At 40.3% G+C, this 19197-nt stretch overlaps 1 protein-coding gene across 1 annotated transcript in view; it reads left to right on the forward strand.

The window, feature by feature from the left end:
• LOC310719980 (contactin-associated protein-like 2) overlaps positions 1-19197 on the forward strand; it is a 132483-nt gene that overhangs the window by 40887 nt on the left and 72399 nt on the right. The window contains exons 2-3 of the mRNA XM_083530207.1: positions 5267-5377; positions 15052-15245. Coding sequence (XP_083386333.1) covers positions 5267-5377; positions 15052-15245 — 305 coding nt within the window. The remainder of the gene's footprint in view (positions 1-5266; positions 5378-15051; positions 15246-19197) is intronic.

The following is a 19197-nucleotide window of genomic DNA, read 5'->3' on the forward strand; positions in this document are numbered from 1 at the left end:
CGGAAACATCCCACAAGAGCTGCAGTTTTGATGTTGTGACCCAGTCGTCAAGCCGTCACAATTTGTCCAGCTCACTCAAATCCTTACCCTTGCCCATTTTTCCTGCTTCTAACACGTCAACTTTGAGGACAAAATGTTCACTTGCTGGGTAACATATCCCGCCAACTTTTTTTACACAACAGCGTTGCCGCGATTTGTTTGTTGAAGGCATGCTATAAAAATACATACAGTACATGTTTGTTAACTGTCAGGAATCCACCTGCCACGCCCCCTTCGGCGCCCCCTTCAGCGTGTCAGGTGTTTTCTCGGCCGCTTTCTCTGAAGCTCCCGGCTTCAATCGCGCACATATGGTGCTCGTTTATCATCATCACCAGCTCCTATTTAAACTTCCACACACTCACCGTCCGTTATTGGTGGTATATGTTGGTTCACGGCGGTCGTTGTTATCGCTCATGCGTATCCCGGTACGTGTCTTCCCACCGGCACTCTCTCAACGGCTGCTCTTTTCTTCCCAAAGCGCATCGCGGATTCCCCCCGATCCTCCTGGTGTTCATTCTATGCTTTTGCTGCTCATCCCACGTTCTCCCGTGTGCTGTTCAGCGCCGCGCTTCTAATTTCGCCTCCCGTTCATCGCATAACATTTAACAACAAAAGGCATATGTGCACTAACTAACAGCAGAGATTTACCAGTATACAATACAACACCTGGAGCATCTGTAAGCGAGTTCTTCTGCGGCTGCACCGAGATAACCGACGTTAAATGGCAAATTTTTCCCCCCTTGTGCTCGAGATATCAGGGTTCGGCGACATAAAAAAGTCGACATAACCGATAAAAAATGCTTAGACAAAGCGAGAATTTGGTTCCACTTCAAAAACGTCGACTTAATAGGGTTGTCGAGGTAACCGAGGGCGAGATAACCGGGTTCCACTGTATTATGATTCACAATAATTTCTATCATTTTTAAAACAATTTCAAACATGGCTCATGGACTTATATGAAGTGTCTACATATTACATAGTACATTGTTTACATAGGCAACATAACATGTAAACCTGTTCACATGCAATATATTAAATGGAGTTCTTCTCTAACTACTTATACAATCAAACACTTTTACTAATTCTGCAAATTACGTTTGCCAGTTCGATCCTTTTTGATTGAGTAAATAACGCTCCATTGATATGTCTCTAATCTCCTGCAGCTTGTGTGTTTGATTAGCAAAGAGCTGCGTTTGACTGTTCAAGCTCACAGTGGTGTCAGAAGACCGCTTGTGGCTGTAACAGCTAATCGGATTGAGCTATTGGAGTGGTGCAGACTGCTGTGTAATGCTGACACAGCTGTAGTAGAGAGGTGAGGAATGAAACCAGTGTCTCTCATCTGTTTTTTCTGTTTCAGTCCAAATATTTGACGTTCAGGTCTGCTGCAGGCTGAGGCAATACATCAGCCTGATGCCAGAGAACTTACACGGTTAGATATCGTTAGAATGGTTAGAGTTGATAGCACAGTTATTTTATTATATCGGAATGCAGCTTCAATTATTACTAGATTAATATGTTTTTACAAGCATCTGTTTACACTAATAAGCCCTGAAATACAAACCACTGCCAGAGAAATAAATTCGATTATGTGATTATCTTATTACCTGAACACTGCTTATCTTGTGCATGTACATTAAAGCACAGTGAAATTATTTCTTAAAATATCACAGCAATGTTGGGAAGCTCAGAAGTGATGCAGCACCCCTGGAGCACAGAGGCAGCCAAAAGTGGCAGTTTGGTGATACTGGGGCTTGAATCCCTGACCTTCTGATCAGTAACCCAGAGCCTTAACCACTGAACTACCATTTCCCCAGTCGAATCTGTCAGGCACCATCAAATTGGCAGGTCTTATGGGGTGTTCAAGGTATGAAGTGGTTAGGACCTACAAAAATCGGTCTAAAGATGGAAAACCCTTGAATTCATGTCAGATCAATGTGCACCCAAGGTCCATTGATGCTTGTACTACCTACTTAACCATTGTTGCAGGCCAAGAACATGGCAATTGTACTCTTTAATGGCAGAGGCCTCAACCAAAAGTTGTCTGAAATGATTGAGGGAATATAAATATTTAAAGTGTTGATTTGGCATCTCGATTCCACAGATCTCAATCCGATCAAGCTTCTGTGGGATGTGCTGGACAAACTGGTCCGAACCAAATATGCCCCACATCAGAATTTATAGGACTTGAAGATTTGTTGTTAGTGTCTTGATCTAAGATAACTTTTTACATTTACAAATTGACATAAGATTGCCTTTGTTTGCAGCTGATAGATAGATAGATAGATAGATAGATAGATAGATAGATAGATAGATAGATAGATAGATAGATAGATAGATAGATAGATAGATAGATAGATAGATAGATAGATAGATAGATAGATAGATAGATCATCAATAGTGGATGGATGGATAGATGGATGGATGTTTGGATAAAAAGTTCATAAAACTGTACACACCAAGCATCTGTAGAAACAAACCAATAGGCCAAGGAGAAAGTTTGGGTTCTTGGAAAAAGTTTTCATTTGAACTCTTAAGCTTAGCAGATGCAGGTGACATATTCTGGGAGAATGAATACCCAGTTGGCATGATGTGATTAGAATTTCAGCCCTGAAATCCCTTAAGATTAATTCCAGCCGCAAGAAACCATTCAGCATGTTGTCACAGTAAAGAGACTGTGATGGAAAATCCCACTCGGCAAAAAGCTTTCATGGTCATGGTATTTCACTGAAAAAAAACAGCTATGAGCAAGGCATCGCCATCACATCAAGCATCAATCAGCTTGTGCTAGAGAAGCTCTGGAGCTAAAAAACCTACCGCATGGTGGTGGGGAATGTGAGAATTAATTAAGCCCTCCATTCGAATAGTCCCTAATTGATCATCCAGCACCAGAGACCATTTCCAGAAATAAAGACAGATATTCAATAGTGTCCTCTCTGTGCTGTGATCTGTCAAGTGCCGTTGATGTACAAAATTATCTGACTTAATTATAAAACATCCAACTGTGATTAATGATGTCATTACCTTTTCCCTGCTCTCATTTCAATCAAATATCCCAAGTGTGTTGACGTGGGGGGTGGGGGGGTGGATGTTTCAGCCATATATATTAATCCTATGGCTCATGGATTTATATGAAGTTTCTAGCTTAGACTAGCTTCAATAAACCTTGACTAATATTGAATGGGCCATGAAATTTTATACACTATTGAGCTGAAAGTATGCGGACCTGTGACACCTCCTTATGTGCTTGGTGAACATACATGTGGAACTTGACTTTGAGATATTCAGTGTCAAGAGCTTTGGTGAGGTCTAGCATGGATGCTGGCTATTTGTTTGAAGATGTTCATAAGGATTGAGGTCAGGAGCTCTGTTCAGGTCACTGGTGTTTTACCAGTCCAGCTTTAAAAAGCCGTGTCCTCATAGTCTGTATTGGACATTGAGAGAGTGTGATACTGAAATGTAATATTTTATAGTAGTTTCAATGACAAAGACATGCTCAATAATTCTGTGCTTCCAGCTTTGTGGCAGCAGTTCAGGGAAGAACAGCATATGAGTGTGATTGTCAGGTGTCCACAAACTATTGGATAAAGTATATAAGCACATGTCCAGCTTGTGAAAAAAGAACAGGAAAGAACTTGCATCACACTTCTGTTTTCGATCTGCCAAAGTTTTACAATGGAGTCAATTCTTGAAAGTTTTCGAGGGAGGTTTTGGGGCTTATTTTTTTTTTAGAAAGGCTTCATGAGAAATTGCTGACTTTCACAAGCTTGAAGCACTGAAATTAAACAATAATAGAAGATTCTTCTTGGTTAGGAAAGTTGCTTTTGAATGACAGCTTTCTCACTCAATTGTTTCAGTAAAGAAATTGATTTTCACTTGAGACTGATGCACAAAGTCAATCCAGTCATACTGGAAAATAAGAAATACAGACAAAATCTCTGTCTTCTCAGCCCTCCACTATCTTTCTTTCCATATGTTCTGCTTCTCCCTATCCAATGTAGCAGAAGATGTAATGCAGGATGTAGAGGTGAATCTTTAGAAAGTTCTTTCATTATACTTTGGAGTTCTCAAGTTCTGTTTTTGCCTGTGAGCCCAGAGCTGCGTTAACACTCCTCCCCCTGTTCTGCATCGCTTTGCACCATCTGTTCACTTTGTGCATTTTGAAGTGACTAGTTATTGAAGTTTTAAGTGGTTTGGACTCGAGACATGCAAAGCAAAAAGTCTTACAGCATTCGAGCAAATTTGCAAGAACTGTTTCCCATTTTGAGTAATTTGCAACGCAGAACTTTCTCCTTTACGTTTATGGCATTTGACAGACCTGATCTTATTTGATGCCCCTGAGCAGTTGAGGATTAAGGTTGGTGGGATTTGAACTCAAGACCTTCTGATCAGATGTCATCTGATTTAACAGCTTTACTACTGAGCTACCACTTTACCTCATGTTTCTGTATGAGGATGATGATGGAAAGAATTACAAGTGCTGCTCCGGGTTCCCATAAATCCCTAATAGAATAATTTTAATATTAATAATTATGATAATAATAATAATATTCAGTAGTAGACAGTAATGAAGTAAACATAATTTGTTACTGTACTCAACTAGCTTTTTCATGTATCTGTATTTTACTAAAATATTTCCATTTGGGGAGACTTTTACTTTAACTTCACTACATTTCAAAGTCAGATATCTTACTTTATACTCAACTCAAAATCAGTCGTTCCTTTTTATTTACGAGCGGATAAAAATGTAAACGGTCAATCACGCAGCAATCCACCAATCAAAATCGAGCGCAAGCTCTGTTTTAAACTTGTTTTGATTGCCGGTGTATCTACTTATTACCAACATACAGTTCAGCATCAGTTCAACAGCAGGCAGAACATTTGGAAAGGAATTTACGCAATTTTTTTTTCAGTTGATGAAAAGAAGGTTTTGGGCTCTATATCATTCTAATAATAGAACTTTAGAATCGTTTCACAACATTGTAGCCATAATAAATCATAGTACTTTGAATACTTAAGTACATATGAAGGAAAATACATGTGTATTTTTACTCAAATGAACGTTTAAAAGAAGCACTTTTACTTTAACTGGCGTCATATTTTACTGATTTTATCTCTATTTTTAATCAAGTACATGGTTTGGGTTTTTCCACCATTATTAATAATAAAAATAACAATGATAATATTAATAATAACAATAATCTCTTGTTTGTCATTGTATTTTCTTTAGAGAAATGTGATGAAGCACTGGCCACTCCTCTATCCCATAGTGCCTTCAGCAGCTCGTCTGTGTTCACCACCGGCTACACACCTGAATATGCCAAACTGAACAGGAGAGGAGGTAAGAGGCCTGAAAAACACATCCATGCTGACAACCACCAAGCTATACACGTGTTTGGTATTTTTATGTCTTCTGGATGGAGTGGCTCTTTGGTCCTATCAAAACACGTCAGGATTTTCATGGAAAATAATACATAGTGGTGGGTAACATGATTCATGTCTGGCTACATCATGCTGCTTTTTTGTCAACTACTTTCTATACTTTGCTATTTTCTATTTGTTATATAAGGAATTCTTCTTCTTCTTTCGGCTGCTCCCATTAGGGGTCGCCACAGCGGATCATCCGTCTCCATACCACCCTGTCCTCTATATCTGCCTCTTTTACACCAACTACCTGCATGTCTTCCCTCACCACATCCATGAACCTCCTCCTTGGCCTTCCTCTTTTCCTCCTACCTGGTGGCTCCATCTTCAGCATTTTTCTACCAATATAATTCATGTCCCTTCTCTGCACATGTCCAAACCATCTCAATCTCGCCTTCCTCACCTTGTCACCAAAACATCCTACATGTGCTGTCCCTCTAATAAACTCATTTCTAATCTTGTCCATCCTCGTCACTCCCAACGAAAACCTCAACATCTTCAGCTCTGCTACCTCCAGCTCCACCTCCTGTTTTTTACTCAATGCCACTGTCTCTAATCCATACAACATCGCAGGTCTCACCACAGTCCTATAAACTTTCCCTTTCATTCTTGCAGATACTCTTCTATCACAAATCACTCCTGTCACTCTTCTCCACCCACTCCACCCTGCCTGCACTCTTTTCTTTACTTCCCTAACACACTCTCCATTACTTTGCACTGTTGACCCCAGGTACCTGAACTCCTCCACCTTCTCCACCTCTTCTCCCTGCAACCGCATCACTCCACTGCCCTCCCTCTCATTCACACACATGTACTCTGTCTTACTCCTACTGACTTTCATTCCCCTTCTCTCCAGCGCATATCTCCACCTCTCCAGGCTCTTCTCAACCTGCTCTCTACTCTCACCACAAATCACAATATCATCTGCAAACATCATAGTCCAGGGAGACTCCTGTCTGACCTCGTCCGTCAACCTGTCCATCACCACTGCAAACAGGAAAGGGCTCAGGGCCGATCCTTGATGCAGTCCAACCTTCACCCTGAACCAGTCTGTCGTACCTACTGCACACTTTACTGCCGTCACACTGTCCTCATACATGTCCTGCACCACCCTCACATACTTCTCTGACACACCTGACTTCCTCATACAATACCACAACTCCTCTCTCGGCACCCTGTCGTACGCTTTCTCTAAATCCACAAATACACAATGCAGCTCCTTCTGTCCTTCTCTATACTTCTCCATCAACATCCTCAAAGCAAATAAGGCATCTGTGGTGCTCTTCCTCGGCATGAAACCATACTGTTGCTCACAGATGGTCACCTCTTCTCTCAGCCTGGCTTCCACTACTCTTTCCCATAACTTCATGGTGTGACTGATCAACTTAATTCCCCTGTAGTTACTGCAGGTCTGCACATCTCCCTTATGCTTAAAGATCGGTACCAGCACACTCCTTCTCCATTCCTCAGGCATCCTCTCCCCTTCCAGAATCCTGTTAAACAATCTGGTTAAAAACTCCACTGCCATCTCTCCTAAACATCTAAACGCTTCTACCGGTATGTCATCTGGTCCAACCGACTTTCCATTCTTCATCCTCTTAATCGCTGCTCTCACTTCCTCCTTACTAATCCTATCTACATCCTGCTTCACCAACTCCACATCCTCCAACCTTCTCTCTCTCTAATTTTCCTCATTCATCAGCTGCTCAAAATACTCCCTCCATCTTCTCAACACACTCTCCTCACTAGTCAACACATTTCCCTCTCCATCCTTTATTGCTCTAACTTGCAGTACATCCTTCCCAGCTCGGTCCCTCTGCTTGGCCAATCGGTATAAATCCTTTTCTCCTTCCTTAGTGTCCAACCTCTTATACAGCTCCTCATATGCCTTTTCCTTGGCTTTCGCCACATCCCTTTTAACCTGCTGCCGCATCTCCTTGTACTCCTGCCTACTCTTCTCATCACTCTGTCGATCCCACTTCTGTTTTGCCAATCTCTTTCCCCTAATGCTCTCCTGCACTTCCTCATTCCACCACCACGTCTCCTTGTCTTGCTTTCTATTTCCAGATGTCACACCAAGTACTTTTCTAGCTGCCTCCCTCATCACTCCTGCAGTAGTTGCCCAATCATCCGGCACCTCTTCACCACCACCAAGCCCCTGTCTGACCTCTTCCCTGAACCTCACACTACACTCTTCCTCCTTCAGTTTCCACCATCTTATTCTTCTTTCAAACCTTACTTTCCTCCTCTTCTTCTTCGCCTCCAAAACCATCCTACAGACCACCATCCGATGCTGTCTAGCTACACTGTCCCCTGCCAACACCTTACAGTCTCCAATCTCCTTCAGGTTGCATCTCCTACACAGAAGATAATCCACCTGTGTGCACCTTCCTCCACTCTTATACGTCACCCTATGATCCTCCTTCTTCTTAAAATACGTGGTCACCACTGCCATTTCCATCCTTTTAGCAAAATCTACCACCATCTGCCCTTCCACATTCCTCTCCTTAAAACCATACCTACCCATCACCTCCTCATCACCTCTGTTCCCTTCACCTACATGCCCATTAAAGTCTGCCCAAATCACCAATCGTTCTTTCCTAGGTACACCATCTACCACTTCATCTAATTCACTCCAGAATCTTTCTTTCTCCTCCATCTCACAGCCAACTTGTGGAGCATAGGCACTGATGACATTTATCATCATCCCTTCAACTTCCACCTTCACGATCATCACCCTATCAGAAACTCTCTTCACCTCCACTACACTCTTACTGTATGCTTCTTTCAGAATCACCCCTACACCATTTCTCTTCCCATCCACACCATGATAAAACAGTTTAAACCCACCTCCAATGTTCCTGGCCTTACTCCCTTTCCACTTGGTCTCCTGAACACACAACACATCTACCTTTTTCCTCTCCATCATATCAGCTATCTCTCTCCCTTTACCCGACATAGTACCAACATTTAAAGTACCAACCCGAACCTCTACTCTCCTACACTGCTCCTTTTCCTGCCGTCTCTGTAGACGCCTTCCTCCTCTCCTTCTCCTCCTTCGGCCAACAGTAGCCCAATTTCCACCGGTACCCTGTCGGCTAACGATACCTGTGGCGGTCGTTGTTAACCCGGGCCTCGACCGATCCGGTATGAAATTCTCATTTGTGATCCGCATATTTGATTTGGCACATGTTTTACGCTGGATGCCCTTCCTAACGCAACCCTCCCCATTTACCCGGGCTTGGGACCGGCACTAAGAGTACACTGACTTGTGCCCCCCTAATGGCTGGGTTATTTGTTATATAAGGAATTATGGTTACATTTGTATGATTTCTACATGTTTTTACATTTTGTCAGTCAAAATCCAAACTACTGACCTGACAGTATCTCTAACACTACAGATGTAATGCACCTAAATCTAACTTGCATGAATGTGGACTTTGTGGAAATATTTATTGGGAACATACAATTTTCATTATTTTGTTGGAGCCCAGTGACACAATGCACACCATCACACTACTTTGTAGATTTCTTATTTTTCTTTCCGCTGTATACCACCCTGACCATCTCCATACCACTCTGTCCTTCTTATCTGCTTCTTTTAAACCAACAACCTGCATATCTTCCCTCACCACATCTATAGACCTCCTCCTTGGCCTTTCCCTTTTTTCCTTTTTCCTGCCAGCTCCACCTTCTGCATTCTTCTACTCATATACCCCATGTCCCTCCTCTGCACATGACCAAGCCAATCACACCTCTCTCACCTCATTTTCAAAACGTCCTACCTACTACTACTACTACTACTATTCATTTCTTTGCACTGTTGATCCCAGGTACGTAGACGCTCCTACTGACTTTCATTCCCCTTCTCTCCAGCGCATCACAATATCGGCAGGATTATTATTTCCCTTTCCAAATAGGCATGTATGCATGGTACCCATGAATTTCATAATCAGGTTGAAGAGGGAGAGTGGTGGCTCTAGCGGTTAAGGCGCTGGGTTGCCGATCGGAAGGTCTGGGGTTCAAGCCCCGGTATCGCCAAGCTGACACTCTTGGGCAAGGCCCTTAACCCTCTATGCTCCGGGGGTCCCTTACGAGGGAAATATCAAGGTCCGTGACGTTGGAGTGACGTGGGGCCGCCTTTCCGTGGACTCACCACCTGCAGGAGGGACCGTAAGGGACGGTGCTGTGAGGATTGGGCAGCAGGTGGGGGCCTGCTTAGACTGCTGCCCCCGTGACCCGGATCGGATAAGCGGGAGAAAAAAAAATGAATGAAGGTTAAAGAAGTTTTGTTATATGTATTGGCATCACTTTTGTTGACTCCTGTTGTAGAAAATTTGCCTCGGCTGTCAGGAAAACAAACGCTGGAAAGCCATTAAGTTCTGATTTGATGGAACCCGAGGGTAGTTTGATAGTTTTCATCGCAGACGAGCAAACAGCCTGTCACAGTCTCAGCCTGGCAGAAACATGTCCTTTTATCAAACATATTCAATCCCTGATGACATTACCAAGACAGGCTCATTAGCTACACTAAAACATGCAACATCAGAAAAGAATGATGAAGGGTTTTACAGAAATGCGCATGCCAGATACATGTTTCTGCTCGAAATCAGCAAAACTAGGATTTATACTGCACAGTTCGGTATCATGTTTATAGTGATTTATTTCAGACAAAAATCACTGGTGTGGAAAAATCCAGGAGCACAGGCTCACCCAAAATAAACCACTGAAGCATTGAAAATCTCATGGACTTTTTCCTGTCTTCTGTCCAGTTTCGGTAAATCCAAGTTCATCATCGAATCAAATTCTTTTTCTTAGCTAAAAGGAGAGCAGCCTGATGAATCCATTCACCTCAAGGTTTAAATTCTTGCACATTAATTTGCAATGCTGTTCACCACGGCTGTAAAGAGTCATTATACTCTATTAATTACGGTACACTTTATTGCAGATTAAATTGTTCTGGCTTTTTTTTCCCCAGATTTTTCTTATATCCAAGGTGTTTCCAGCCACAATGTCATTTTTGGTAGTTTTTTCCACTTTTCTGTGTAAACTTTAGAGACTGCCATGTGAAACTCCCAGGAGAGTTTTGAAATACGCAAACCAGCCCATCTGTCAGCTAATATTAAATAAAAAAAAAAACATGCTGCAGTTAAAGTCACAGAGATCACACTTTTCTCCCATTGTGATGTTTAATGTGAACAGTAATTCAAACTCTTGGTCTGTAACTGAATAATTCTAAGAGCAGTTTTTTAAATGCATTAACAAAAAGGTATATTTATATATTTTTCATTGGGACATTGCATTTAATTGCATGCATACATTTGTCCCTATTTTAAATGTTTTATAAACAGATGTTACTATACACAGTTTTCAGTTTGCCCTGTTATAATTTTCTTTATAAATAGGAAATGAAAGGAACATACACTTCTGGCCACCGATTTGTGCACACTTGTGTGGAATGTCATATGCTGTAGCATTACAATTTATCATTACTAGAACTACAACATCCAAAACCTGGCCCAGCATGACACTGCCCCTATGCACAACACTATCTACATAAAGATATAATAACCCGTGTTCTGCGCAAAGCCCTGGCCTTAACCCCACAAAAAAATTCAAAAAAAATCTCCTTGTTTATACTTGTTATAACCATGGAATTATAATCAAGACTTACTAATGTGAAGGCCAGATGTCCACATTCCTATTGCCATCTAGTGCATAATGAACACTATAAATGTATAATAACTACTATATACCAAAAGCTGAACAAATGATTAGAACAAAATTGCCATTCTGATTGGATTATTAACCCTTCCTTATACTGGGAAATTAAACATTTCCATTAGACGTTGTAAAAAAGTAGAATTAGTATTAGTTTTCTATCAAATGTCCTGGCAGTTCTCACTTTTCATTCGCTCATCATGCTCCTACAGTATTCCTATTCAGGAGAGATGGAGGCATCTGTTTAGCACTAGCTCATCATTGAGGTGGAGACAGAGAGGAAAAGGTCAAATCCCTGTCGAATGTAAACCTGTTTGTCCTTCACAGCTGGAAATGGCAAGGTAGTGAGATTGGAGGACCGGGTACAGATGATCAGGGGAGCCAGTGGGAAGCTAATGAGAGGAAGGGTGGGGGATTGGGTTGAAGTTGGTGGTCGGGGGGGGGGGGGGGGGGTGTTTGATGGCAGCGCTCAGAATTCAGCCCAAGAACGAAGTCTCCGCTGAATAGAAATGTGGCTGTGCATGAGATTGGAGTATTAATAAGATGCACAAACCCAGTGATCCCTGCACTTCATTTTATTTTTCATTCTCTGTAGTGAATTAAATCCCCCTCAGGATGTTACCAAGGGAAAATGGCATTTATAGGCTATACAAACAATTTGACTTCTTTACTCATATTCTTCCTTGTTTTAAATACACTTTTATGTTTATTCGCATCAAAACCAACGAGTTATTTTAGCTTAGGCTTGGAAAGCTTTCTCAAAATTGTGATTTTTAAGAATAATGTGGACAAGAATGAATGTCTATATCTATTTTCATCGGAAAGTAAGACAGAATAGGGAACAGAAGCACACATATGTAGAGTGACCAAAATAGTTTGGAGAACCTTTCAGTTCATTCGATTATCTGGCTGATTTTTCTCAAACAGGAGGAGGGAAAAAAGGACCAGACTATTCTGAGAAAAATGTTTGCAAGGATCTCATTTTTCATGGTATTTTCATCCAGACATGGATTTCAAACCATTTTCTGGATTGTTCAAGGACTGATTTCATGTATTTGTATATGAAATAAAAAAAAAACATTTAGTGAGGTAGAAATGTTTTCAAGGCCATTTATCATCTACTTAAAAAAAAATCTTTTTAAACATTATAAACTCTGGATCATGGTTTGTAAAGCTCATAGTGTCTTCTTTTAAAAGATACTGTTTTAATGTTAGGTAGGTCATTTTCTGCTGTGAATCCCAAAAATAGCTGCTCAGGTTAACATTTAAAAGTACACAGATCAGGCATAACTTTATGACCATTTTCTTAATATCATGTTGGTCCCCCTTTAGCTGCCAAAACAGTCCTGACCTGTTGAGCATAAACAGCATGAACTTCTTCAGCAGTTTAAGCTACAGAAGTCATATTGGATCGGACTACATGGACCAGCCTCCCCACGTGCATCAATGATCCTCGGCCGCCCGTGACCCTGACCCTGTTTCTTCCTTAGACCACTTTTGATAGATACTGTCCACTGCAGACCGAAAACATCCCACAAGCTGCAGTTTTGAAGATCTGACCCAGTCGTCTAGCCATCACACTCTAGCCCTTCTCAAACTAGCTTGCTTGGATTTTTCACTTGTTGCCTAATAAATCCCACCCACTAACAGGTGCCAGGATGATAATAAGTCTTATTCTGTTGACCACTCATAATGGTATTATGTCATAATGTTTTTGCCTGGTCTGTGTATATTTAATTAAATTGTCCAATCCATATTTACGTTAACACTTCATAATTTCTCACATTCTGCAAAAAAGAAACTTTCCATCTACTAGAGAGCTCTTCATTGTTTAGTTACAAACCAGGGGGTAAAAAAAACTCCCATACAGTGTGTACTTCTGTGTTCCTTTTACACAAGTCAAAAAGCCGACCTTTGGTTAAAAGCCCTATCAGCTTTCTTCCTAATACATGACCTCAGAGACACAATTATCTGGTGTTTCTCTGAATGACTGGGGAAAAAATAAAACTACACGTCCCATGTAAACAGCATAGATGTTTTTGCAAGGTCATACTCCTGGAAATGGTGGGCTATCATTGATATTTTACATTTGATGGTTCAATGCATTGTTTGATTTATAAAATGTAGATTACCAGTCTTGTCCCTTTGCCTAACCTTTTCTACTATTTAAAATTAATTAAATAAGGCGAAATTAAGACAAAGACACGAGGAGTGGTATTGCATGGTAAATTTCATGTGACCTTCCAGGTCCTTCTTGGGATTTTCTTGAGCTTTGTTGAATTCCCATGGTCCATTCCCATCTCGGAATCAGTGTTTCCAGGATTAATGCCAGATCCACTTACTTTCAGTTATTGTATTGGAAAGGACTGAGGCTTGAAATCATTTTAACATCTTTTTCTCTTCACTGATTTGCCTTCTTTCTCCTTTAAGATGCATTCTTTTATTTCCCTTACCTTACCTTATCAGAACCTCAGTCTCTGTAGCGGATTTCAGCAGAGTATCCCCACCCCACCCTGGCAATCCTCTCATCTCTTCTTCCTTTTACTAATCCTTCTATTCTCACTATGTAACTGTTAAGCCTTTCTCTTAAGGTCTACATTTTAGGTCAACCAGACCAGCTTATCATGTTTCAGCTCCATATGTATACACTTGTATACACTTCTTTTTAAGGTGGCTTTTTGTTTCTTAAAGATCCCCAAATCCTCTCTATCTAGCGATCAATTCTGTTTATCCTGTTGAAGCCAGATTCCAAATAATGATTCTGTAATAGCATCAGACATTAAATACCACTGAGGAATACGTCACAGCTTATCAAGCACTTTGTCACTGTTAATTACTGTTTTTGCCCTGATAAAGGAGTCTGTCTTTACACATTTTTTCTTAGATATACAAGTGTATTAAAAAAATATATAGATTTTTTTGTATTTCATCCATTTTAACATCTTTCTCTTTTTGCTTTCTAACATGTGGACGGACGGACGGACGGACGGACGGACGGACGGACGGACGGACGGACGGACGGACAGACAGACAGACAGACAGACAGACAGACAGATAGATAGATAGATAGATAGATTGGATATAACAGTTTAAAGTTGGAAGTATGTAGCTAGCGTGCAAGAATGAAATCTTTGGGGCGTAAATTCTGCAAAACAAAATGTAGCCTCTTTTTTGCGTAGTGATTTCACACGTGACTAACTTCGTCTTTGATTCATCATGGATTCCACAAATTTACTGTATGTCAGTCATGTCTCAGGCATTGCCAACCTTAATCTGACTGCCAACGTTTGACAGGTATGCAAAGTATCGATGTAGGGCATGACCTCATCAAGAATTAACTCGATGTGACAGGAATTAGAGAAGAGAGATCTGAGCGAACAAAACAACGACTATTGAATAATTAAATGGTGCTGGTGGTGTGTGGGCTGTTGATGTATAGCTACACAATTGAATATAGTGAAGAAAGGATAGCGGTGTACTACACATACGTAGAGACTATATTTGTATTCAAACAGTGTTAAAATAGCTTGTTTTTCTTGTACCTACTGACTTTAATGAAAAAAAAAGTGGGTTACAAACAGATTGTATCAAAATTGTAGCAGCAGCTGCTCATGATCAGGAAAAATGGCACCTTTTCAACCCAAACCTCTATAGAATCCACAATACAAACCACTTAAATACAACACACGGCTACTGCTGCTTTGTAATTTAGCCCTGAAGTGATGCCAACAACTGAGAAGGTGTAGAATATCCCAGGAATGTTTTATATATAGATACCAGAAACAAAATCAACATCAAGCTTGAATTTTTGAATGTCTGGATCATAGTTAGACCAGATGTTATCTGAGTTTTCTGTTTTCTGGTGTGTAGGTGCTGGAGGCTGGTCTCCTCTGGACACCGATCATTACCCGTGGCTGCAGGTGGACCTGGGCAGCAGGAAGCAGGTGACCGCTGTCGCAACTCAGGGTCGATACAGCAGCTCAGATTGGACCACACGCTATCGGCTGCTCTACAGTGACACGGGCAGGAACTGGAAGCCCTACCATCAGGATGGAAACATCTGGGTAAATTCTGCACTCAGGTCTTTATGCTTTATGCTGAGGTCGTTTTAAGGAAATTTGCTGTTACCTATTGAAATTTGAATGCATTTCAGTGATACCCAACACATCACACTTTGCTGTAATTACAATACATCCAGTCAGTCCAACATTTGATGGGGCATAAAAAACCCTAGTCTGATCATGTCACTTTTGATTTAACATCTGTTATAGATATGAATTGAGCATTCATGATATTAATTCATTGAAAATAATTATATAATTTACATTTATATACATTGTGTAATCCCCATTGTACCACTAAAACAGCTCGAACCCACTGAGGCATGGATTTAACAAGACCCCTGAAAGTGTATATATGGCACCAAGAGGTTTGCAACAGATCCTGGTGTAAAATGTGTCCTTCACTGATCTGATTTGTTTGTCCAGAATGTTCACAGATGCTTGATTGCATTGTGGCAACCTTTGTTGGGCCATTAAGCATAACTTTCTTTCGGCTTCTCACATTAGGGGTCGCCACAGCGGATCGTCCGTATTCGTGATCCGCATGTTTGATCAGGCACATGTTTTACACTGGATGCCCTTCCTAACTCAACCCTCCCCATTTATCCGGGCTTGTGACCGGCACTAAGAGTGCACTGGCTTGTGCATCCCTAATGTCTGGGTTTTTGTTGGGCCATTAAGCATTGCTCTTAAACCCCAACTAGTCATTTGCATAAATCAAACAATTTTCTGGATGAACGTTTCTTCCAAATGTATTTAGCTAAAAGCCCAGACATGTTGGGATTTGAACTCACAACCTTCTGTTTATTAGTCCAAACTCTTAACCACTGAAATACCGCTTGGTCTGAAGTAGCGTTTGGGTTTGTGGGTACATGTTAGATTTTCAACTACCCGGTATCTTCTAATGATAATTTGAACTAATTTTGCATAAATAAAGAAATGAAGTGTTCAAAGATTTTCAGTGTGCTGGTTTAAACCATAGCCACACCAAATGGCTTAAATTGAGCAGACAGTTAAAGTGTAGAAGTAGATCCGGTAAAGTAGAAGCTTGGTGTTTTAGATCATGGACTTTTGATCAGAGGGTTGAGTGAGTAAGTTTAGATTCCAGTAGCACAATGCTGCCATTGCTGGGCCCTTGAGCTTCACCTGCTCAGGGGTATAAATGACATCATTTTAGGTCACTCTGGATCAGGGCGTCTGTCTAATGCCATAAATGTCAATGTAAGTGTGTGTATGGAGAACTCACAACCTTTACTGAAGATGTGTTGAGATAGAAACCTTCTTCTCAAGGTAGCATTAGGGTATAAGAACTTTCCCCCTTGTCATTTTCATTAATAAATATATATTTTTTGGCTGTAAAGCAATATTACTTAATATTATTTATTATTACACTGTAAACACTTAGGTTTACATTTCAGTTTAGGATTGAATCTTTATATAAGAAGGTAAAGCTGTAACTTTGTCAGCCTTTAGGTTTCTTGGTTAACAAACTAAATGATATCAGTTGTATTCATTTTACACTGAATGTAACCAGACAATCTGGTGAAGGATCAACTGTGTACAGCGATGCTAACTATTCTAACAGCTATTCTAACCTGTAATAACAGAAGTGATAACAGAAACCGACTTTCCCTAAAATTTTATGTAACTATAATCGGAAAAACAGTTTAAAATGCCTGGTGGTTGAGAAACCATTTTGGAGTGGTAGCAGTAACAGTGCTTCACATCTGGCCGAGAACAGCATGGTTCATTGAGGTTTTATTCCTGAGATAAAAATACACAGGGAAGAAACAGATACATAACACCGTACCATATGTAGCATGTTTGCATCTGTCTGAGTTTTATCCATTTAACAGCTTGGTGTTTATTTCTTTTATCCTCCATCTGTTGGCTGGAATGAAGTCATAATCAAACTGAAAATTAGTGGCACTCAGGTGAGAACACGTCTAAGACATAGCAATCGCTTCTGAGTATGTCTATGTGTAAGTATGTGTGTGAAAGGAGATTTTTGGTACGGTTAGGGGGAAGAAATGCAAAACACAAAATAGCTTGTGTTTTTTTTTTGTTAACGCAGCTTATTATTTTTATCATCAACATTTGGAACTTGTGGTCCGCCATTTAATACGTTCCTGAGGAAACTCATATTTTAAATCTGTTCCGTACGTAAAAAGGATTGCACTGGGTACAGGTTTACTAAACAAAAAAGCCCTGTACCGAAAACGAGATTTCTTTTTTCAAACAAACGTATTTTTTTTACGTTGCCATTGTGGGTTATTGTTAAATGAATTTTGAAAAAATAAATCATTAAATTTAATTTGGCTGTAACATAACAAAATGTGGAAAAAGTGAAGTGCTGTGAATACTTTTTGGATGTACTGTATGTGCTAGTGTATTTCTTGCTTTCCCATTCAGGTCTTTCTCAGAAACCAGCACCCCCACCCCCCACCCCCTCTATCTCTTGTGTTCTTCTACTATTTCTCGATCTACAGTATCTCCCAGAGAGCATGTCAAAAAAAAGCCCCTAAGTGAATTGAAAGTATAAAAAGGTTCCAAGTGTCTCAGTCAGAAGATAATAGTCTTTGAATCCTGGATATCTCTTTCCCTCTTTTTTAATTCTCTCCCCGCTGGTCTGATCTGTCTGATCTGACTCAACATTAAAGGTGCCAATGTATGAATATCGCAAAAAATGTCTGGGTTGTGATTTTTTTAATAATAATAAACATAAGGTTTCTGAAATTGTATTATGTTTCTGTCAAATGTTCTGCATAGTCTTATGGATGTTTGGTGGAACCAGGTGCAAATCCATTATTTGGTTGTGATTGACAGTTAAAAATCAACCAAAAGCCCACCTTTTTACTTCTTTGACTATGAATCATGTTGGATGAAGATCATGTTTCTCAGCTGAACATTTTTGCCTAATTCTGCATCATTCTGATTTATTGTTACATGTGAATGGATTTGACAGTGTTATGCTTCCATCATTGTTTTTGTTTTTTTGGCTTTTGCGCTGATATTTTATGAGCAAGCAGTCAAACATTTGTATGATTTTTATAGACTTATCAGTGTTACCAGCTAAGCACCAGCACTTCCTCATTGGTCATGAACTCAACATACATTATGATCTTTATCTGTGATTTTTGTCAACGGTTCCCAATCTTTCTGTCAGCCGATGTTTCTGCTCATCTTAGCTCAAAATTAGCTCAATTAGCTCCAAAATGAATGGCTGACGGATTTGGAATTCGGATTTGGACAATCCATGATTTAAGTAAATTTTAAGGATTGTTTCGACATACCACATAGTCAAAAGAAAGCCAGTGACCCAACTCAAACCACGTTCAACTTATCTTCTACTGACTGTTCTGATTATTTTCAGAATCAGTGAGAAACTTAACCACCGATGGAAGCTCCTCCTACTTAATGAATGGAAAAGGAAATGTTTAGATCTCGGTTCTAGATTCTGGGTTTGGATCTCGTGTTGCCTTTCCGGTTGGTGAAAACGTTCTAATTGGTCTTTCAGTCATCTGATCGGAAGAGCTGTTTACTAACTCTGAAGGTCTCTGATCTCATGGATGTGCTAAATAGTTGAATTGAAGCTACACTTCTTCAAGTGCTTATAATTAAAATTCTTCTTTTTCTCATGTGGTCTGAACACAGCTTGAACTTGGACTCTTTTTTGGCAGTCTCTTAGGTCTCATGAGAAACGTAGCTGTGGCCACTTTAATTATATCAAGGAAACCAGTAAATATGTTATTTGTGATAGTTAAAGCTGGCATGCTGCTTAAACCCAGGCCCTATTGTTTCTCTTCAGCCACTTTTAAATTAAAAAAGGTACTTGATTAAACCAGGCAGCAGAGTCTCAGTGGTTTGACTTGTAGCCAACTAATTAACACACTCACTGACTGTTTAAGGTGCAGGGTTTGAGCTGGTATTAATGGCAGCAAAATTAATTTATCTT

This window comes from Silurus aristotelis (genome assembly GCF_946808225.1).
Source record: "Silurus aristotelis genome assembly, chromosome: 25".
In the NCBI taxonomy this organism is placed as follows: domain Eukaryota; kingdom Metazoa; phylum Chordata; class Actinopteri; order Siluriformes; family Siluridae; genus Silurus; species Silurus aristotelis.